The sequence below is a fragment of the Geotrypetes seraphini genome, chromosome 8 (assembly GCF_902459505.1).
Source record: "Geotrypetes seraphini chromosome 8, aGeoSer1.1, whole genome shotgun sequence".
NCBI lineage: Eukaryota > Metazoa > Chordata > Amphibia > Gymnophiona > Dermophiidae > Geotrypetes > Geotrypetes seraphini.
Window position 1 is genome coordinate 144,787,479 of NC_047091.1, and position 22,913 is coordinate 144,810,391.

The window sequence follows — 22,913 nt, forward strand, 5'->3', positions numbered from 1 at the left end:
CATGAAGTTGGCTGGCAGGAGGGATGCCCAGGCCTTCCTGCCACTGAAAGTCCACAGCAGAAGGAGTGCCCAATTCCTCCTGCCGCCATCCACCGAAGATCACAAGCAAGAGGGATGCCCAATCCTTCCTGCCGGAACCCCCCTCCCCCCAAAGATCACCAGCAGGAGGGATGCCCACTCCCTCCTGGAGGAACCCCCTAAAAATCTGCCCCCAACCTGACAACCCCCCCCCTCAAGCCCATCTGGATTCCCCTGTACCCTTTTCTTGAAGGCCGGCCAGAGGGATGCTTATGCCCTCTGACCCAGTCAAAAAATACACAAAGGCCAAAAAACTCAACAATTCTTATCTGTTGAGTGACTACAAGTGGATAATACAATTTTTGGAAAGAAGTCACTCTGAAAAGTCCAATCGAATGACCAAAGTTTAATTTATATCTTTTCCTAATCGAACTCTGCTCAGAGACATGAAGGCAGTTACCACTACCTCACCACCCAATCATTGCAGTGTTCAATACGAGTCAGAACTAATACTAATAACTATTATTGTTGTTGTGCTAATGCTTAAATTCTCAAAAGCTTCAGAATATATTTCAAGTTTAAGAGACTTAGCTCTTAAATGTCTCTGGAACCAGCAGACTTCATTGGGGGACGGATTTGCTGCTGCAACTGCTAAACTGATCGCAGCAGGGTGATTCTCTTGCCAAGATCAGTTTAGCAGCTGCATCTATTTGAAATGTAGGCCAGCATTTCAGGTGCCTATCATGGCTCTAAGGTTGCCTAAGCTCGCCTAAGGCCACTTCTGGGCAAAACCATGCTCATGCCTAACCTTGGGCGAGCTTAGGCAGCACCACGCGTCTCCCTAGGCTCACAAAAATGCCTACAATGTAGACTGCCTGCCTTGGGGTTTGTTTGTTTTTTAACGTGCGTCCCGATTGGCTGGTTAGAAAGCGGTAGGACACCTACCTCCACCTACAATCAGGATGCCGTTTATAGAATTTGCCCCTCAGTGTTCACCACAAAGCTATGACTCAACACAGGGCCATGTTTCGGCACTTAAAGCCTACAACAGGAATGCCATTGAGTTGTAACAACAGTGATTGAAATTGCAGCCACAAAAGTCTGTGCCTTTTGTGCTTTTGAGGTTGTGTGCTATTGCTTAATATCTATATGATTGTGCATTTACCATAAGTTGTGACTCCTGATGTAGGCTTTTAAGTGCCAAAACATAGCCCCGTGTTTTGTCATAGCTTAGTGGTGGACATTGAGAGCCTTCTAACCTGTGGTTTTAGAGGCAACTAAGGTCCTTCTTAGACACAATGGTTGGTTTGAATGGTGTAACTAGGGAGTGGTAGCCTTGAGAAAGCCCTTTGAATTATACGGGCGAAACATGTTGGTGATTCTACCCCCATTGAAAAGCATCTTTTATACAGCTAAATACTTTTAGTACGTATTTATTTAAGATAACATTAAAATAATTAAACCATAATTATCCAAAGTATTTAAAGTATTCATAAAGCTGGGTCCAATGACGAGTGGGAGCATAAAGCCCAGCACTATGAAAGTATTTGAGTGCCTGGTGGCCCGCTGAGGACCAGTAAGACAAGTTGTAATTCTGAATGAATGTGAGAAAATTCTTGCATTTGATTAAGTACAGTTATGTGCATAACTGCAACATGATGCCAATTAGCACCAATTAACTCCAGTTATAAGTTATTGCTAGTGCAAATTAGCTCGTAATTTATCTATTAAATTACGTGAGCAGCTGGTACTATTCTATAATCTGTGTGTGCCATTTTACGTAAAATTGTGCATGCAATGTTACAGAATGAGGGGGTATAAGTACCTTTGAAAATTGGCCGAAAAGTTACTATGACATTGCAAAAGAAGAGTTGTATGCACCATGGATAAATGATCCTTCTAATTTCCAAGGCATCAGGTTGTTATATTGGATCGTTGCATCTCAACACAATAGGGAGGTGTGCTAATAAACTGTTTCTAACCCCCTATCTTGTTCTTCTAAAAACCTTGAAATAATACCACTGCAGAGCAAAATGGACTGTACCTGGTGGGTTGATGTTTGCTTTCCAGATCATTGAATTCCCTGGAGTATAGACTTCCACATGGCCCTTCAGCTCATCAGAATAAACCGAAAAGCCAGTGGACATCACCCTTTCTCCAGAAGCCGGTGCGTATTCGGCCTGCTGCTGGTGCTGCTGGTACTGCTGGTGCTGTCGCTGCTGTTCCTGATTCTTCCAGAAAAAGGAAAACGTTACTCCTATTGGAATCATACAAATGAGGGAGAATTAGTCATGAGATGAAGAGGGACTATTTTCAATGAAAATGTTCCAGTTGGTTTGAGTAGGTCAACAGAGGGAAACAATGTGCCTATAATTGATTTCCAAAAGTATTCATGTTATTTAGCGCAAACACCTCCTGTACAAAGAGTACGTGCAAAGTATGTGAACACTTCTGCAACTTTCAAAGAGAAAAGTCACAGCCAGGTCCACTTGAGAGGAACACTAGGGACCAGGAATGGGCACTTTTACCTATAATAGTCCTCTTTCCGTTTGAGTTGAGCTATCTGGTACTTGAAAGCCCCCAACACTTAAAGCACACAGGTCCTTGGGGGGAAAGGGGGTGTAGATACCAGACATCATGTGGAGTAGGAGAGGAAATAGGAGATGTGTTGTGCAAAGAACAAATCCAAGATAACAGGCAGAAGTCAAGGCAGGTAGGTTCATTAGCAATAGACTAGCCAAAATCAGACACCAGGGATCAATAAAGAAGGGACCAATCAAATAGCGCCACCTCATAGGGTAAAGGGATGGGACTTGATATACCACTTTTTCTGTGTGGTTTACACAGTCAAAGCGGTTTACAAGGAGTTGCACTGGGAATCGAACTCAGCCAGAGACAGACAAAAGTAAAAAAGAAGAAAGAGACATGAGCTCATCACCTATTTAGGATCTGGCCTTGTAGCAAAATGTGTGACAAGAAATGACACAGCTACACATATTGAAACCACCCTTATAAAGATGGTGATATATAAAGCAGATACACAATAGATAGCCAGACCCCGGCGAGGGGGGGGGGGTATTAATAATTACTATTGCAACTCTAAACTTCAGTCTCTGCCAGTCAACAGGAAATTAAGCAATAATGGACTTCAAAGAAACATGAAAAAAAGGGATGGGAATGTCTCTAACTGGGTCAGTTGTACTCACACTATAACAGCAATCAACCTCACTCCTGAGCCAGAATTTACGGCATATAATCTCAATTTCTCAAATTTATTGCATTTTAAGCACGTATTGCATGCTTACCATAGTACTTATATTGTTCCAAAGAGAATTACATGACCATGAGAGGGGAATGGGCAAGTTTGGGGTGTTCCCAGAAATTAGGTGTGATGTTATAGAACACCTTTATTTGCACACCTAACTGCTACTCTCAGATTAGCGCAATCATTTGCACCAGCCTTTGGCAGGCATAAATGCTCACACCCATAGTTAGACGTGAAAAGCGCATTAAGCTAGTACAGTATTCTGGTAAGAGCAGATAGCGTAGCTGGTTTTAAGAAAGGTTTGGACAAGTTCCTGGAGAAAAGTCCATAGTCTGTTATTGAGAAAGACATGGGGATAGCCACTGTTTCCCTGGATTGGTAGCATGGAATGTTGCTACTCCTTGGGTTTTGGCAAGGTACTAGTGACCTGGATTGGCCACCGTGAGGACGGGCTACTGGGCTTGATGGACCATTGGTCTGACTTAGTAAGGCTGTTCTTATGTTCTATAAATGATGCTCCGTGCAGAGCACCCTTTACAGAATACTAGCTTAGTACAGATCATCCCAGAGCCTAATTTGGGGCGCTCTTTATTGAATGTCCCCCAAAGTGCTTTCTATACTGTTTCAGAGCCAAGCCAGGGTTATTTTAATGTTATTTTTTGCCTGAAGATACACTAAGCTCACCAAAGATCCAAAAACACTACAAGGAACGTCAAAAGTGCTGAAACTCCAGCAAAGCTGACATTGCACAGACTTAAATGAACATTAAAAAAAAAAAAAAATGACAGAATCATAGATAAATGTCCAAGCCCTCCAAAAATAATATTTGTCTGGGCTATGCGGAAAGAAAGAAAGACTGTTTTTGGCTATGAGGCAAGAGGTGTTGTCCTTAGGTGGCCAGTTCCTGCTGTGTTTCTCTTGTAAATCTTTAATAATAATTTCAGCAGTGCAATATATGTGGAACCCAATAAATAACAAGCTTTCTTTTGAATGTTAAAAAGTTGGAGTTCCTGGGGAGTTTCCAAGATGAATGGTCAGAATATTTGTTAGAAGGAGAGGAGGCATATGAAGATATGACTATTCTCTCCCTTTTCCCCCACCCCCTCTACATGCTTTTTATTCTGATCTATTATTGAAATGTATGTAGCTCCTTGTTGTATTTCACCAGGATATTTTGATGGAATTGTATGTATTGTTTCCTGTGTTGTGAGCCACTTAAAATCTCCCCGGTACGGCGGCATACAAATAAATTATTATTATTATTATTTTAGCTTGCATCAGGGTTTTTCTTGGATCCTTTTCCTCTTGCTAAGGTACTATGCGGGCTATTCACTAACCTGCCCGATCCGGGCCTGATCCGGGCAGGTCTGACAAATTCATCAAACTACAACATGCAGATGGGGGCGATCGGAGGAACGCCTCCATCTGCCGGCATGGATTGCTCTATAGCGATCCCTGTGCATGCGCAGACCATCTACGAACGTGGAGATGATGCGGTATACAAAACTAAGGATTAGATTAGATTAGATTAGATACGTCCAACTTTTTTTTACTTTCGAAAATCGTCTAATTATATGTCCTGCCGATCTGATCGTCCAAGCCACTAAATCGTCTATCTTTATACCACATTTCTGCCCAACCTTCTGTCCAAGTCCAAAATGCCTAGAACAAGCCCTGTTGGATGTGGCAGGGGTCTGCAAAGTGATGGACTGCACACCCAGACATGCCACCTAAATAGTGGGGTACCTTACAGGGCACTGCTGTGAACTTCACAAAAAGGGTGCCATGTCTTCTCCTCCTTACAGCTCCCTTATAGGTGATGGTGAGCCCCCCCAAACTACCTCCAGAATCCCCTAGACCCACTTATCTACCACCCCAATAGCCCTTATGGCTGCAGGAGCCACTTATATGCCAATAAAAAAGGGTTTTGGGGGTGTATAGGGCAGTGCACATGTTTCAGTTTCAGTGCAGTGATTACAGGGGCTTATGAGAATGGGTCCTCTCTATGGGTCCCTAACCCACCCCCGAGACGACTTAAGCTGCCTCTGGGCTGAACTACTAGGCTTTCCTATGCCAGGCGGCCAGGTGATGATGGTCTGGAGGCTGAAATTTAAAGTTGTGAATAAAATTTTTATGGGGGTTGGGGAGTTGGTGATCACTGCGGTAGTGTGTGGGGGTCTGTGTTATGTGTTTGCAGTGCTTATCTGGTGAGTTTAGGTGGGTTTTTGTGACTTAGACCATGTTTTACATGGTCTAAGTCACAATGTCCATGTTCCGTCTAAGCTCTGTTGTTAAACTTTCGGTTATACATGCTGTACGACTAAGTCTAAGCTGGCCCACGTCCCGCCCAACTCCCACCCTCAACATACTTCCCGAAACGCCCCGTTTAGCTTTGGGCGTTGAGCGGCACTATGAAGGCCTAGGTCGTTTATAAATACGTCCAAAACCCAGTTTTATTATCAGCACTTGGACGTTTTTGAGAAATGTTCGTCCAAGTGCCGACTTAGGCCGGTTTTTGGACATTTTTCTCTTTCAATTATGAGCCCCTATGTCTTCAAGGGCCTGATGCTAGCCTTCAAATCCTTGCATAACACGGCGCCAGGCTACATGACGACTAAGCTTCCTCTGTACACGCTGAACCAGTCCCTTCATTCCCAGGATGAAATGCACCTCAAAATTCCCCCTGGTCGTGCCCTTCAACTGCAAACCGCAAAGTGACAGTCCTACTCCCATTTCATACCGAGCCACTGGAATCGACTGCCCCTGCAGATCAGATCCATTGAAGGACTCCTTAGCTTTAAAAAAGCAATAAAAACATACCTCGTTACCTAGACCCTTGCCCTGGACCAACAGACTACAAAGAAATGTATATTGGTACCAGAACCAGTATGTGTCACATAAGGATAACTTGTATCATACACTGTAACTTTCTGTGTGTCAAATTAGGATAAAATTTGTACTGGAAACCTTGCACCGTAAGGATAATTATAGCAAACTGTCTATTATATATATAAATATTAGACCCTAGTATTTATCAAGTTAGGATAAAAACTTGTATCTTATACTTGTAGTAACCCATCTCTTTGGGGACAACAGGATAGTAAACAAATTGAATAAATAACTATAATAATGGAAGGAGGACAGGAAAGATGCTGCATGGAGGGGAATAGAGACGTTTGACCCAGAGCACAAGGTAAGGAGAGAGAGAGAGATGGTAGACAGTGGGAAAGAAACAAATGTTGGATATGGCAGTGGAAGGTAGAAAGAAAAATCTTTTTCTATTTTGTGATTACAATATATTCATAAATGACCTGGAAGAGGAAACCACGAGTAATATAATCAAGTTCGCAGATGACACGAAACTATGTCGACCAGTTGGATCACATAAGGACATTGAAGAACTCCAGAGAGATCTGAACCAGCTAGAAACATGGGCAGAAAAGTGGCAGATGAAGTTTAATGTAGACAAATGCAAAGTGATGCATCTGGGTACGAAAAACAAGGAACATAATTATATAATGTTAGGTGTGACATTGGGCAAAAGCGAACAAGAAAAGGACCTGGGGGTACTGATAGACAGGACCCTGAAGCCATCGGCACAATGCGCAGCGGCGGCAAAGAAAGCAAACAGGATGTTGGGCATGATAAAAAAGGGTATTACAAGTAGAGCGGCAGAAGTCATCATGCCTCTTTACAGAGCAATGGTCAGACCACACCTGGAGTACTGTGTCCAACACTGGTCTCCTTACCTAAAGAAGGATATAACTCTGCTGGAGAGGGTGCAGAGGCGAGCCACAAAACTAGTCAAAGGTATGGGAAATTTGAGCTACAAAGAACGCCTCAGAAAACTAGGATTGTTCACCCTCGAGAAGGCTGCGAGGGGATATGATAGAGACTTTCAAAATGCTAAAAGGTTTTGACATAATAGAACAAGAAGCATCATTATTGACGTTGTCAAATGTGACTCGGACGAGAGGCCATAGACTAAAATTGAGGGGCGACAAGCCCAGGACTAATGTCAGAAAGTTCTGTTTTACACAGCGAGTGGTGGACGCTTGGAATGCTCTCCCGGAGGAGGTGGTGACGGAAATCTCCATTATGGGATTCAAGTGCAAGTTGGACGCACACCTGCTTGCAAATCACATTGAGGGATACGGGAAAACAGGGACTTCATCAGGGAACACCTAGGACGTAAACAGGGAACACCTGGATTGGCCTCCACGTGTGCGGGTCACCGAACTGGATGGACCAATGGTCTGATTCGGTGGAGGCATTTCTTATGTTCTTATGTTCTTAAATGTGTATCCTGCCAGAGCTGGTGTTAGTGAGCACGAACTGGGACCTAGCAGAGAGTGGAAAATACTTTTTTGTTTATTTTGTTGACATCACAGCATCGGCGTGGGATTGGAGAGGGAAAATGGGGGGGGAGGGTGTGGAAAGGCTACAAAATAAACCCCACCAGGATATTTGAAAAAAAAAGCCCAAAAGTGAATCAAATCGAAAAAATCAATTCAACAGGCCAAATCGAATCGGGTAGCACTAGTCTGAACCACTCCACTCCACACCCCCTTAATTCCTGTTTGTTCATGAATCCAGCTTGTCTCCCATATAAACACCATCTTGTGCTAACTTAGCAGATGTATAAACCCTGTTTGCCTTTTTGCATCTATACTGAGAAAAAAATGACACTGCAGGCACTGACGTCCCTGCCGAGATCAAAATCAATACCTAGCTCGCCTGAGCCACAAACATAGGGAGATGAGAACAAATCCTTATGTGCTTATTTTGTGGCCAGCTTCTTCATTAAAGGGAAATCAAATATTCTATCCAGACCTAACCCCCTCTTCTATTAAACTGTGCTAGCAGTTTTTAGCACAGAGAGCCGTGCTGAATGGCTCGCGCTGCTCCTGACGCTCATAGGAACTGTATGAGCATTGGGAGAAATGCGGGTCATTCAGCGCAGCTCCCCGGGCTGGAAACTACTAGCACAGTTTAATAGAAGAGGCCCTAAATGTCTAGCTGAACCTCTGGGGCAATATTTTGCTTGTCTCTTTTGACTATGATCAAAATTTAATACAAAGTAAGTTATTTTTATAGCTGTGTTTCAGAGTAAACAGTTCTGGAAAAACTGTGTACTTGTTCTGTCTCACAATTACTCTTTCATTCATGCATTCCATTTTCTATACTGTTCTCCCTGGGGAGCTCAGAACTGTTTATATGAATTTATTTAGGTATTCAAGCATTTTTCCCTGTCTGTCCTAGCGGGTTCACAATCTATCTAATGTACCTGTGGCAATTAGACTGTGATAGAGCTGAAGACAACTGGAGATATATAAAAAGAATGATACAGACAGCCAAAAAGATTGATAGATGTACTATATATTTGCATGAAGACAGAAAGCTTCAGACAAACACATAGGAAGATAAATATACAGTATATAGCAGACAGACAGACATAAGAGGTTTCATGCTGGGTCAGACCAGTGGGCTTAGAGATCAACATCTTGTCTCTGATGGTAGTTACCTGGAAGTACTCAGATCACTTCTGTCTTGTTGATATCCAGATACAGCAGGTGGGTAATCCCTGTGCCTGCCTAGCTAACAAGTATTAACACTGCAGATGGACCTGTCCTTCATGCACTGAAATAGGAGTGTCCAGATCAGTCCTCAAGGACCACAACCCAGTCAGGTTTTCCCCAATTAATATGCATGAGATCCATTTGCATGTACCATCTTCATTGCATGCAAACAGATCTCCTGTATATACACTGGGGAAATCCTGAAAACACAACTGGATAAGTGTCAAGCTTGGACACCACTACACTAAAATGAAAAATGATAGAACAGGGAAAGGGAATTACACATGATATACCGCCTTTTTGTGGTTACAATCAAAGCGGGATATAAATTTTTTAATACTGTAAAGACATATATACAGGGATTTATTTTGTACCTGGGGCAATGGAGGGTTAAGTGACTTGCCCACAGTCACAAGGAGCCACAGTGGTAATCAAACCCAGTTCCCAGGCCACTGCACTAGCTACTAGGTTACTCCTCCACTGGGTCACAAAATGCCAACACAATGCTTTGTATGTCTGAACAGACCTATGCGGCTTTAGCAAGATGGTATCTTGAGCAGGCCTAGGTAAGCATTAGTACCAGTCGAGTCCAAAGATTGGTTACAGCACCTGAGGCTGACAGTATAAATGGTTCTGAATATCACTCCTCAGAATACTTGGTACATTACTGGAAGCCTCTCTAAGGGGCTATCCCTCTTTACAGACATACCAAAGAGTTCTCTTCATGGCATTATATGATCTATTGTCTCCACTATGCTTCTCTTCCTCCTTCTACTGTGCAGACTCTTGCCTTCTCCACTCTTCTAAGTGGTCACTTTACTGTTTGACTTGGCTAATCAGATTTATTTTCTTCATTCATAAGACGCAGTTATGTTCATCTCCAGAAAGTCTCTGGCAACAACTCTTAAGAACCACTCTAGTCTCTGAATTCCCTTCCTTCCCTTCACCAGCATGGATCCTCCCTCCTTCCCAAGAAGACAGTTTCTATTTTGGAAGCCTCAAATGCTTTGTACTCTCCAGTGTTGCAGACCCTGAAAGTAACGCATCAACCATGAACTGAAACATTACTTTCCCTGAACGGAGATTGTAGCTGCAAATGGGACTGTATAATTGTATACATTCACAGCTTTGTTAAGGTTGAACAATCCCCCAAATGTTGCTGGGTTGTCTAAAAAAAACCACATGCCTCACATCTTTCTGTAAGCTCTTTAATTGCAGTCACTGTATTCTCCTGGGTCCAGTGGAATTCTTCATGAGTCATGGCGTTCTCTATAAGTCCCAGACTGTCATCAGCACAGTACCTGACACAGAACTGCAGCCATATAATTATAATGCCCCAAAACTGGAAAATAAGAGCCCCAACAAAGAATGCATCACATACTTATAATTAACCTGTACAGTGTTAACCTATTCTAGAGCAGATTGACCCCTGGAAATCACACTTTTTAATTTTGCAACAGCTGTAATCTATCATCATAAAACTTCTTTAACAACTGTAATAGAGCCATATTTTTTTTATTTGCAACACAATATTCTGCTCAAATATGGTCAGTAAATGGCCAAATGCCTTGCAGATGTTACTGTAAAAAAAAAAAATCTAAACACCACATGGGGCAGAACATTACGATTTCATAAATCAAATGTTTTATTTAAAACTTGCTTCACATATCAGAATATTATAGTAAATTCTTGTTGTGCCTAACAGAGATGCCAAAGGTAAACCATCTCAAAGAGAGAGATTTCCCAAGCCATGGAGTGAGATTGAAGGCCAAAAAGTGATATTTTTCAGATGGTACATCCAGGGTATAAATCTAGACTGATTTTAAGGGTAGTATTGCTTTGCAAATGAATCAAGGCAGCATTAAATGATAATGGATTTTCTTTGGAGCCTCTGAAAGAATGCAGACAAAGTGGGGAGCAATTTGGAGCTGAAAATTGTCTTTCCATCTAGTAAACTAAACTAAACTAAACCTTAGGTTTATATACCGCATCATCTCCACAATCGTAGAGCTCGGCACGGTTTACAAGAGTTGAGAGAGAAAGGAAACTCCAAAGAGGTTAAAGGGAATAGTGAGAGGGATATTTGGGGGGCTTAGAAGGCCAAAGAAGGGGTAAGTGTTACATTTTTGAAAAAAGCCAGGTTTTCAGATGTTTGCGGAAGAGTTGGAGGGAGCTCAGGATCCGGAGGGGGGAGGTAAGGTTGTTCCAGAACTCAGTGAATCTGAAGGGAAGGGAGGTCCCTAGTTTTCCTGCACGGGAAATGCCTTTTAATGAAGGAAAGGATAATTTAAGTTTGTGAGTGGGTCTGGTGGTAATAAGATTTAAGGAGTTCCAGGAGAGTGGGATGAAGGGAGGGAGGATGCCGTGAAGGATTTTGAAAGTTAGACAGGCGCATTTAAAGTGGATCCTGGCAATAATCGGGAGCCAGTGAAGCTTGGAAAGGAGCGGTGATACATGGTCGAATTTACTTTTTGCGAAGATGAGCTTGGCCACGGCATTCTGGATCCGCTGGAGTCTACGAATGTTTTTCTTGGTAAGGCTTAGATAGATTGAGTTGCAGTAGTCCAGTCTGGACAGGATGATAGATTGGACGAGAACGGTAAAGTGATTTTGATGGAAGTAGGATCTTACTTTCCTCAGCATGTAAAGGCTGAAAAAGTAGTAGTTAAAAGTATGCAGTAAAGGGAAATGGGACAGCACAAGGGGAAGCAGAAGGCAGGAAGATGTGTTCAGATTTCTTCCTACTGGTTGGACCACTTGGTTTACTTCTCTAAGGCTTCCATCTGATGAAACTAGGATTATCAGACATTCGGATTTACCCAAACATGTCCTCTTAGAGGACTGTCCAGGCTCTGGACAGCGTTTCAAAACCCAGCACAGTGATGTCACACGCATGCATGTGATATGTCTCACCTCCGCGCGTGAGCAGATACCCTCCAGACATGGCCCTGAAGAGATGAGATTTGTCTGGAGGCGGAGCGAGGCAGAGCTGTGAGCGGAACAGGGTGGGAGTGGGGCCTGAGGTGGAACAGGGCAGGGTCACGCATCCTCTTTTTTTTTTCCTGCAAAAATCTGGTAACCCTGCATGAAAGCAGTGATCAAGATCAAAGCACTGGTGCTAAAGCTCAGATGAGAAATAGAGCTCAAAGAACGTGAGAGTGAGAAAGCTTTCAAATGAGTGTGGCTTGGTATCTCTGCTAACATTAACCATAAAGAACAAGGGCTAGAAGTCTACAGACTCACACTAACACAACCTTGACTGCATAGGCAGCGGAATGCTTTTTGTTTGGGGGGGCCCAAAAGCTCTGCCCCAGACCCGCCTAAACTCCGCCCCTGACTCTACTCCCATAATAATAATACCAATTGTAATGCAATTTCTTCTATCCATTTTTCATATACACACAAGACATAATTGAAATATTAGTTTACAAATTTTTCAAAGAGATATGTTTTCATTGATATTCGAAAAGTATAATGGAAGAGCAGTACACGATCTGCAAATTTAAAAAATAAAAAAAAAACTCACCCGAAATAATGCTACATTAATCTGGTCTTAGCACAGGAGAAATTCCCATGTTAGACCACTTTAAGCCCAGAATTCAACGCACTTTAGTAAAAGGACCTTGAGATATTACCTGAAAATAACTTGCATTAAGCTACAACTGAAAAAGACATGAGATAAAATCAAATTTCTTTTGTGTGTCTTAATAATAAACTTCTGAAGGTAGGGCCTGTCTCTTGTATGTACGTCTAGTAGCTTTACATATGATCCAAGTTTCCAAGTTTAATTATAATTTTGTTATACCGACCATTGACAAGTATCTAGCTGTTTTACAATTCTAAAATTTATATACAGTGTTCCCCTGGTCATATGCGGTTCGCAGTTCGCGGTCCCGGTCATTCACGGTATTCATCAATTGGCTTCACCAATCAGGAGCTGCGTGTCAAAGCAGCTCCTGATTGGTGAAGCTTGATTTTAGTGCAGGAAGAGGCGATCGGAGCATACCGCGAGTGATTTCCTTCATTCACCGACGCTCCAGCTGCCCTATCCTGCCTCCCCAGGTGAAAAACCACCTAAATCAGGCCTCCATGCCCTCCTCCTGCATCCAGCCACAGTCCCTGAAGCCTAGCTGCAGCAGGTAGTCATTCTGGATCTGCAGCGGCCACTTGTGCGGCTCCAGCCGGCGGGCACTTTCCCCGTGCAGCTGAACGTAGAGCGCAGGCAGGCGGGTGGCCTGCAGGGGGTCGCTCTTGGGCAACGGCGGGTAAGCGATGACCAGTGAGCGCTCCATATCTGAAGGGCAGCCCGGAGTGACAGAATCCAGCCCGTCCGGGATCAAGCTGAAGCGCTCCGAGTCCGTTTCCAGGAGCCTCAGGGTGTGGGGCAGCAGCACCAGGCAGGGAGCATCCTCCAGCTCCTTGTCATCCCATATTCACAGTTTTTCGATATTTACGGGTGTTCCTGGAATGGAACCCCCCGAATATCGGGGGAGTACTGTAATATAAAAATCAAAAAATAATATAGGGCACATTGTAGTCTGGAGAATGACAAAGATACAGACAAGTTGGATATGAGAGGGAGTGGGGGTAGAGGGAGATTTTTAGATTACAGCAAAGATAAACATAAAAGGACGGGAAGAGGGGAAGGAAAAAACAAGAGGGAAGGGAGGTCGCTTCTTAAAAGCGGTTCGCGTTATTTGTTGGAAAAGAATGGAGGAGGGATCTTATCTGGAAATTTGGTATGTGTCTTGAAACAGGAAAGTTTTAAGTTTAGTTTGAAACTTGGAAACTTGGGAAGAGAAGAAGGTGGAGGAGGGGCCCCACCACCCCAAGTGCCTCTCACCCTTGCTACACCATTGTCAGGTGGCCTGCCTCCAGAGTTCTTTTACATAAGTTGCCAAAAAGCTTTTTTGGAGACAGATTTGCTTTCCATCTGCCGCATACTATCGGTGTTCCACTGTACAAAGAACGATGACAGCAATGACAATTTAACGCTATTAATGCAAATAGCCATAACCCTCTATATTTATTTGAGGTCAGCTCTTTCATTGCCGTGAAACTATACAGATAAGAATCCACAAAGGAACTGAGAAATGCAAAATCAGAGGCCAATGGGAGCCAGAGGTGCACATGATGCTCGATAGTTGGAAGAGTAATGATCAGAAACAAATTTTCATGCACAGACAAAGGAGATTTTTCTTGTGGCAAAAGAGTAAGAGGGAAAGCACCCATCTTCAGGTCAATGGACAGCTCCTTCTTAACGATTCTTTAGAAAAACCTTGAACTGGTGTCAGTGGCATAGTAAGGGGGGGCAGACCACCCCTGGCACTGTCTTGATGGTTGCGCCAACATTTCTAAGCCCCCCCTCCCCCATGCCATGCTCATGTCCTCCCTTCCCCTGCCCCAGTAGCTCTTTAAATGTTCTCCAGCCTGCTGCTCATGCTAGCCTGGCTCCCCTCTGAAATCACTTCTGGGTTATGGGGCCAGGAAGTGACATCAGAGGAAATCTCGATGGCAACGCAAGCAGCAGGCATAGAAGTTGTTCACGCTGGTGAATATATAATGAAATACAGGAAGAAATGAGGGTGTGATTGTGGTGTGTGGGGCAGGGAAGGAGCAGGGGGTGGTGGAAGGAGTGTGGGGGGTGAAGAGGAGGGCACAGGGGGAGTGTCACTGCCCCGAGCACCTCCTACCCTCGCTACGGCAGTAATTGGTGTTTCAAAAAGCAAAGCTTTGCTCTGTCTGCTGACAGCTAATGCGACCAGCCTGTCATTAATCCCAGTTCCTCCTTCTAATTCAAAAGATTTTTTTAAATGTATGTATGGGTTTGTGTGTATGAATGTGTGTGGATTTACCTCACAGCCTTTTTATTAGTAGCTCAAGGAGAGTTACACTCAGGTGCATTAGATATTACCCTGGAGGGTTTATAATCTGAGGGGTCGATATTCAGTCAGTGGCATTCAGCATTTTGCTGACTGCTGCCAGAGTTACGCTAAGCCATGTTCAGACTCTCCGAATTTGCGGACATGGCTTAAGTAACTGTATATGGGGCACCACCTAAAGATTGGACTGGCTTTTATATGGTCCTATTTATGCGGTTCTCCAGTCATGGTACATGGGCTCGTTGTGCCACTGGGGCTTGCGCGCATCTGAGAAGCTGAAAGCTGTGCGGTCGGTAGTTTCATTATCAGCAGGGCCTCCCAAGGCGGACAGGTTTTAGCGGAAATGTCAGACTAATGATGAAGGCGGATGATCACGTTTGATGCGACAACATCGAATTTATACTGCACAGAAGAAAGGCCTGGCAATCCACTTCTGTATTCTGCCACAAAAACTTAATCACGTTTATCAAGTCGCTAGGACTAGATCACGAGTCAATGGCACCTTAACATTTATGCGGTTACCTTGGCTGGCTAAGTGCTGACTACTGGCACTTAACCAGCCAAGCAGTGACTCTGCCCTTGAATGCTCTCAGAATAGTTGATTTAGAGATAAGCGCTAATGGGACATTTTCAGCAGTACAAACCACTGAAAATGACCACTTAGCACCAAACAAGCGATTTAACCGTCCAGGAGCCATTTCTGCTCAGTTACATTACTTTGAATATTACCAGTAAGTTTTTAGCTGAGACAACAGAGGGTTAAATGACTAGACCGAGATCGCAAGGAATAGCAATTTTGTTGCACCTCCCATCTCTTCGAAAGAAAACTAAACCCCAGTTCTGAAGATATTAAGCAATAGTTGAAGGCAGTTTATTTTGTAGCTTATAACCAAGTTGAAACCAGATTGCACACTAATTTGACAGATTTAAAAAAAAAAAAAAAAAAAAAAAGGATTATGTAAAAATGTTTATTCTTGAAGACAAGCTATTCAAACCTTTGATTGTATCCATACCAGTCTCAGCTTACTAGTAATTGGATGCACCAATGGTGCCAATTGTACTGGGCCCTAGAGGATTGATTAAAAAGACTTTCCAAGTGCACTTTGACTGTTGCCTATTTATTTTGTTCCTTATGAACTCCATAACGTAACACAAGTGTCGAAATGAGCAGCAGAAGTACATCTGAGAGACTGAGATCATCTCCAATACCTCCTGGCACAGGAGTCAGCTTTGTTACTGTGGAGAGTGAACCAGTTTGGAAATATTACTCAAATGAAAAGCACCACAGCACTTCCAAGGGGAATTTCGATTGTAACTCTTTGTGATCCTGTGAGCCTTAGGAACTCAAAAAGCAATCAAAAAGAAACTACACATTTCAAACATCATGAACAACGATATTAAAAAAAAAAAAAATCTCCAACTAAACAGTTTGCACTCTAGAGTAGAGAGTTCCGCGGGGACAGAAATCCTACCCGTCCCCACTCGTCCCCGCCAAAGTCCCACCCGTCCCCGTGAGGACTCCCACCTGTCCCCACCCGTCCCCAAGAGGAATCCATCCATCCCTACCCGTCCCCGTGAGGAATCCCCTCTGTTCCCGCCTGTCCCTATAAACTACAGAAATAGTTATTTCATTTAATTATGCTACTGAATTAAAGGCTCTGGTAGAAACCCATTTAAAAATAAGCAAAAAGACTTTATTAATTTGGAAATATTAATTGGGAAGAATACATACTTTGTAAACGGGTTTCTACCAGAGCCTCTAATGTTTATAAATTTTTATCAACACAACTAATATACTACTTTATCCTGAAGCAAAACAAAAAAAAGAATTTTTTTCCTACCTTTGTTGCCTGGTTTCTGCTTTCCTCATGTTCTCATTCAATTCCTTCCATCCACTGTCTCTCTTCTCTCTGCGTCTTCCATTTGCTCTGTTACTGTGCCTCTCCCTTTCTCCCCCCTCCCAAATTAGTCTGGCACCCATCTTCTTCCCTCCGCTCCCCCCATAGTATGGTATCTCTGTCTTCTTCCCTGTCAGCGTCTTCTCCCCACTCTCTCTTCCCCATTTCCTTTCAGCGTCCTTCTCCCCCCCCCATCTTCCCCAAGTCCCCCCTCTGCCTTCCACATGTGCTTTCAGTGTCCTTCTCCCCCCTGTCTTCCCCCTGTCCTTTCAGCATCCTTCTCCCCCTCTGTCTTCCCCATATCCTTTCAGCGTCCTTCTCCCCCCCTCCCCGTCTTCCCCATGTGCTTTCAGCGTCCTTCTCCACCCCTTTGTCTTCCCCATGTGCTTTGAGCGTCCTTCTCCCCTGTTCTTATACGAGTGGTGGGCGCTTGGAATGCTCTCCCAGAGGAGGTGGTGGCAGAGGCTACTGTTCTGGGTTTCAAACACAAGTTGGATGCACACCTTCTTGCAAATCATATTGAGGGATACGGGAAATCCGGGTCTCCAACAAGGAGCACCTAAATGGGCCTCCGCGTGTGCGGATCGCCGGACTAGATGGACTTTGGTCTGATCCGGTGAAGGCGTTTCTTATGTTCTTATGTTTTTTTCTCCCCCCTCTGTCTTCCCCATGTGCTTTCAGCGTCCTTCTCCACCCCTTTGTCTTCCACAGTGCTTTCAGTGGCCTTCTCCCCCCCTCAGTTTTACCCATTTCCCTTAAGCATCTTTTCTTCTCCACTCCACCTTTCCTCCCTTTCTCCCTCCCTGCTCCTTACCTTTGTGGCGCTTCCCCACCCGACCGACAACAGAACAGGCCCGGTCGGACAAACCTCCCTGTTCTGTAGCCGCGAATCTAAATTACCTTCTTACAGCAGCTGGAGTATTGAAGCTGCTGTAAGAAGGTAATTTAGATTCGCGGCTACAGGGCAGGGAGGTTTGTCGGCCAGGCCTGTTGTCGGTCGGTCGGGGGAAGCGCCACAAAGATAAGGGGACCTGACCGGCTGTGCACACTCCCCCCCCCCAATAGCTGTAACCGGGGCAGACCGCTCCCCCCTTTTGGTATGCCATTGCCTTCTCCCTACCTGCCCTGCCGCACTCAGCCGACCAGAAGTCTTCCCAATGTCAGCGCTGACATCGGAGGAAGGGAAGGCTTTGCTTAAGCCCTCCCTCCAACGTCAGCACTGACATCGGGAAGACTTCTGGTTGGCTGTGTGCTGTGGCAGGGCAGGTAAGGAGAAGGAGACTAGCCTCGCGGCTCAAGTGCGATCCAACCACGGGATCCCCGCGACCCTAGGGGGCGTCCCCACGGGATCCCCGTGACCCAAAGGGGGAACCCGCGGGATCCCCACGGGTCTCACGGGATTCCCGTCATCCCTGTTCCCGTGCAGCTCTCTACTCTAGAGGTTTCAACTTGTGGTTGAATATTTAAGGCTGAATCAGACTCTAGGACTTGGTTCTTTATTCCTGAGATCATTTTCCCAGGAAGCCTATTCTGGAGAGAAGACACGGTCACCCGTGGTACCTATTTCTCTATCCCTAGAGCATCTGGTGATATCACCTACCTTCAGGTCCACAGAGCGCAGGGTTACTTATGCATGAGTTCTTGTAGCTCTCAAAGGAAAGGACAGACACTCCATTATCTCCCTTCATGTAAAGTCCTTTGTTGACCATTCCCTCTATGAGATCTAAGAAGAGAAATGAAGGTGTCACCCTCTATCACTCCAGCAAGATGAGATTGTTCTGAGGATACGATTGAGCAGAGCTACATGGGAATGTTTCTCCAAATTCTATAAATATGAAAAACTAGGAGGCTGTTATACAAAAAAAGCAAAGTACTTGACATAATGGACCATCAACACAGGCTACTTTCTTATACTAAACAGTTCATTCAAATATGAGTTCAATGACTTTGCGGGAGACATTTCTTGTGTTAAAGTTCATGCAAAATCACTAACTTTAATGCAAAAATCAACATGATTAAATGTCTTCGAAGTGCAACGTTTCACATAAAATTCTTTAGCAAATTTGAATGTGCAAAAAATAAGTTTTGTGAAAATTACAAATGAGCAACTTTGTATTATTCTGCAGATCATTAGCAGATTTTCAGAGTGGCATAATAAGGGGGGGAGTGGTCCGTCTCGGGCGCCATCTTGCTAAGGGCGCAGTACCCCTCCTCCTCTCCGCCCCCCAACCCCCGCTCCTCTCCTTGCCGCGCACGCGCCCCTTGCCACATACCTTTTTTGCTTCCCTGGCATGAGGTTGCTGCCCATGCTGGCATTGGCGCTCTCCCTGATGTCACTTCCTGGACCCGCGTCTAGGAAGTGACATCAAAGAGCAAGCCGACACTGAAGTGGGCATGCTGCTCATGCCGGAGAAATTGGAAAGCATGGGGAAAGGGAAGGGAGCAGCACGTGGTGGGGCGAGGGAGGGGCGCCACCACCCCCCGGGCGCCGCTCAGCCTTCCTATGCCACTGGATTTGCATAAAGTTTGTATTTGCACTGACAATCTGCATGTTTCTTGACACATGGTATGATATTTGCAAACGTTCATGCATTGTGGTGTATCTGCCATGATATCATGGCACAATTCTGTAAACGTCGCCTAGCAGCACCTAACACTTAGACACCATTTGGTGCAGTTGTCAATCAACCACTAGGCGTCGTTTATAGAACTGTGCCTAGTGGCACCAACTCAAGCACCAGCGGGCATCAAAACGTTAGGTGCCAGTATATAGGCCAGAGTTTTACAGGCCTAATTTACTGGCACCTAACACAGATGCCAACCAATGCTTAAGTCATACCACATCTATTCTCTGCCCCTAATCATACCTACTTTTAAGGTAGGTACAGGTAAGCACCAGTAAGCGCTATGCCAATTTCTGTGTGAACTTTGATTGTTTTATAATAGTTTATTAATTGGTTATTAATGGTGCTTTAAATAATCATGCCATTTAAGCCAAATTTTTTTTTTTTAAAGTACTTCCACGTGGAAATTGGCTAGGTGCCTTTAGGCACTGCCGTTCTAGGCGCCGTTTATAGAATTAGGGCCAAAGTTTCTTTTCTCTGCAAATCATTTCCTTACCCAGGTTCATAGCTCTGTATTTCTTTTCTTGGCTTCCTCAGGAGAACGGAATTCGTAGTTTAACACCACATGAAAAAAATAGGCAATGGAGGAAAAATAATCTAAAAAGACAAAACCTCAGTTCAATGGACAGATGAGAAATACGTCGAACAGATAGTTTGTCCGATGAACTGAGTGTTTTTTTTTCACCGAGACCCTGAAGCAGCGGCTTTTGCCACGAAACGATCGTTGGCCAGTGGACTTTATTGGTTGGGCTAAGTATCCATTTGAAGAGATATCTGTCTTTGTTTGAACAATTAGTTTTCACTAGTTTTTTTTCACCTCGCTATCTTCACATTAACAAAAGTTTTTTCTGCCTGTGATGCATGGGTGGTAGAGTGTGGGTTCACCTCTCCAGTTATCTGAGCCTTTTCCTTTCATTTGTGAGACTGACTTAGGACTCCATTTACAGAGGTGCGCTAGGGCCTTAACTTGCTCAATAGCGCGTGTTAAATTCCCAAGCATGCTAGCCGCTACCGCCTCCTTTTTAGGAAGCGGTAGATTTTCGGCTACCGTGCGCTATAGCGCGCAGTAATGTTGTGCGTGCGCTAAAAACCCTAGCGCACCTTTGTAAAAGGAGCCCTTAGTGTACAGCTGTTTTGGTCGTATTATTAATGGAATTATTAAGGGAATTATTAGGGGAATTGTAAAAATGGCAACTACAGTTAGGTGCTCAAAAACTGGGTGCTAAGATAGTATTCTATAATGGCAGAGTTGTGTGCCAAATTTGTTATAGAATAATAGCGTAAGGCCGCAGTTACGTGCCATGCTTTAGACACAACCACTTAAACAATGTCTATGACTGGTGTAAATGCTGGTGCCTAAAAGCAGCCGATAAGTTTGTAAATACAACTATTCTATAAAGGGTGTACAGGAATAGTCAAAACACCCCTGAAGCGCTCATGTCCCTCTCATTTAAACATCCCCCTTGCAGTTGGGCGCAAGAGAACTTAGGCGCACAGTTTACAGAATAGGGATGCAAGTCAGTTATGTACAGAGCTGCTAGTTAATGCCAGTAAGAGCTTATTAACAATTATTGGTACCTATCTCCAATTTAGCACTAAAGGCCTGATTTTGCAAATGCGTGTCCTGATGGTAGGCGGAGGTAGGTGTCTTACTGCCATGTCTTAGTCAATTGGGAGGCATGTTTAAAAAAAGGGGGGGGGAATGTGGGCATGTGTTACATGTCTACAGAGATATGTAGGGATGCTTAAGCACGCCCAAGGTGGGGCGGCCTTGGGCGTAGTTATGCATCCCTACGTGTCTCTGTAAGTGCGATACAGATGCCTTAAATTTGGTCTGCAAAATTCTGGCCTACATTTAAGGCGTCTGTTCAGTGATGCAGACGCAATTCTCTTTAGGACGCCGATGCATGATTGACACAAAATCGGTAGCCAAGATTGGCATCCTAAAGAGAATCAGACCCTTATTGGCTAATTACGTTATGCACATAACTTACCTTATTCTATAACTGGGCATGCAATTGGGTGTCAAACTTGAGGTGCTATTTATAGAATCTGGGGGTATATGCACATTGGCTAAGATTCCATAACCGGCATACCTAGCCGATCTAGGCACCAAACTTAATTTTTAAACTAGCTTGATCAGTGCTGTTGAAGACCAATAATGAGCTCATAATTGACAAAAATTAAAATTAATTGGGTGGTAAACGCGTAACTCGGTAGGTGCCTACCGCTTTCAGGTAGGCACCTACCAGAAAGTAGGTGTGGTTATGGGCAGATCGTGGGTGGATATTGGGCATGTTTTGTGGCTAGGTTCCTAAATTGGGCTTAGGCACCAATACTTGGTCAAGAAAACCCTGGTCTAAATAGGGGGCACCCAAGTCCAATTTAGGCACCGCTGTGCGCAATTCTATAAACGGTGCCTAACTGAAGATTGACAACCACGATGCACCATATTCTTTCCTCCCAGAAGTGACGTCAGAGAGAGCTCCGAAGCTGACGTGGGTAGCAAGTTCTTCACTGCTCGCACCGAAGTTAAAAAGGTACGGGGAAGGGGCGTGGGCATGGGCACGTGGCAGGGGGAGGAGTGGGAAGGGGGGCAGAGAGGAGGAGGGATGCCGGCGCCCTGAGGAAGACTGCAGGGGTAAGCAGCAAGAAGCTTAGAATCTATAACAGGGGTAGGGAACTCTGGTCCTCGAGAGCCGTATTCCAGTCGGGTTTTCAGGATTTCCCCAATGAATATGCATTGAAAGCAGTGCATGCAAATAGATCTCATGCATATTCATTGGGGAAATCCTGAAAACCCGACTGGAATACGGCTCTCGAGGACTGGAGTTCCCTACCCCTGATCTACAAGTTCTGAGTTACGTACAAATCCAGCTTAAGAACAGCTTTAAAAACGTAACTCGTTCTTACTGTCTGTAATAGCTTATGGACTTTTCTATTAGGAAATTATCCAGACTTATTTTAAACATTGCTAACTGCTTTCACCACATTCTCTGGCAATGAATTCTAGAGTTTAATTACACTTCCAGCACTGATTTCATTGGATAAAACTACAGACTACGTGTACCACACTGCTATAGGATGCAAATTCAAAACCAGGACTGGCCAAAAAGTGCCCCTACTAGAACTGAGTAACTTAGCAACTCTGCTCTGATTTATTAAAACTCGTTTTTTTAATGCAACTAAAATCTCATCCAGCTTCAGAGGCATAGCTGGGACTTAATTTATGGTTAATGGGGATGAACATTAGGCAGTGTGGACATCATATGATTTACAGTTGTCCAGGTCTTGCCACATCTGGGTAGGTAGACGTGGTGAGACCTGGATGCCATGCCATGCCACGCCATGCCAGCCACGGAAGCCTAAGAGAACGCTGACATCATATACTTATCACCACTTCCAGTTCTCTGACCTGTGCTGCGGCCATTGACTGGGTAGGAATGACTCCAAAGTAGAGAGGGGGGGTCAGAGGCCACCCAGACCCACCCATTGCTATGCCTCTGCTCATCATGCATTGTAATATGACAAAAAAAAGAACTTTGCATTGACAGGGAATGAATGTGCATCTTTCTTGATGCTGTCAAGTGTTGAGTGTCAAGTTTGTAACCCCCTAAGCAACACAGGGACATTAATGCCCTCTGCTG

General features: G+C 44.3%; 1 protein-coding gene across 5 annotated transcripts in view; it reads right to left on the bottom strand.

The window, feature by feature from the left end:
• The window catches only part of ADGRD1 (adhesion G protein-coupled receptor D1), a 458,034-nt gene that overhangs the window by 401,674 nt on the left and 33,447 nt on the right, over positions 1 to 22,913 (bottom strand). For all 5 annotated transcript variants that reach the window (XM_033956796.1, XM_033956795.1, XM_033956799.1 and 2 more), the window contains 2 exons: positions 18,243 to 18,365; positions 2,063 to 2,275 (listed from right to left, as the gene is read on the bottom strand). In XM_033956796.1, coding sequence (XP_033812687.1) covers positions 2,063 to 2,275; positions 18,243 to 18,365 — 336 coding nt within the window. The remainder of the gene's footprint in view (positions 1 to 2,062; positions 2,276 to 18,242; positions 18,366 to 22,913) is intronic.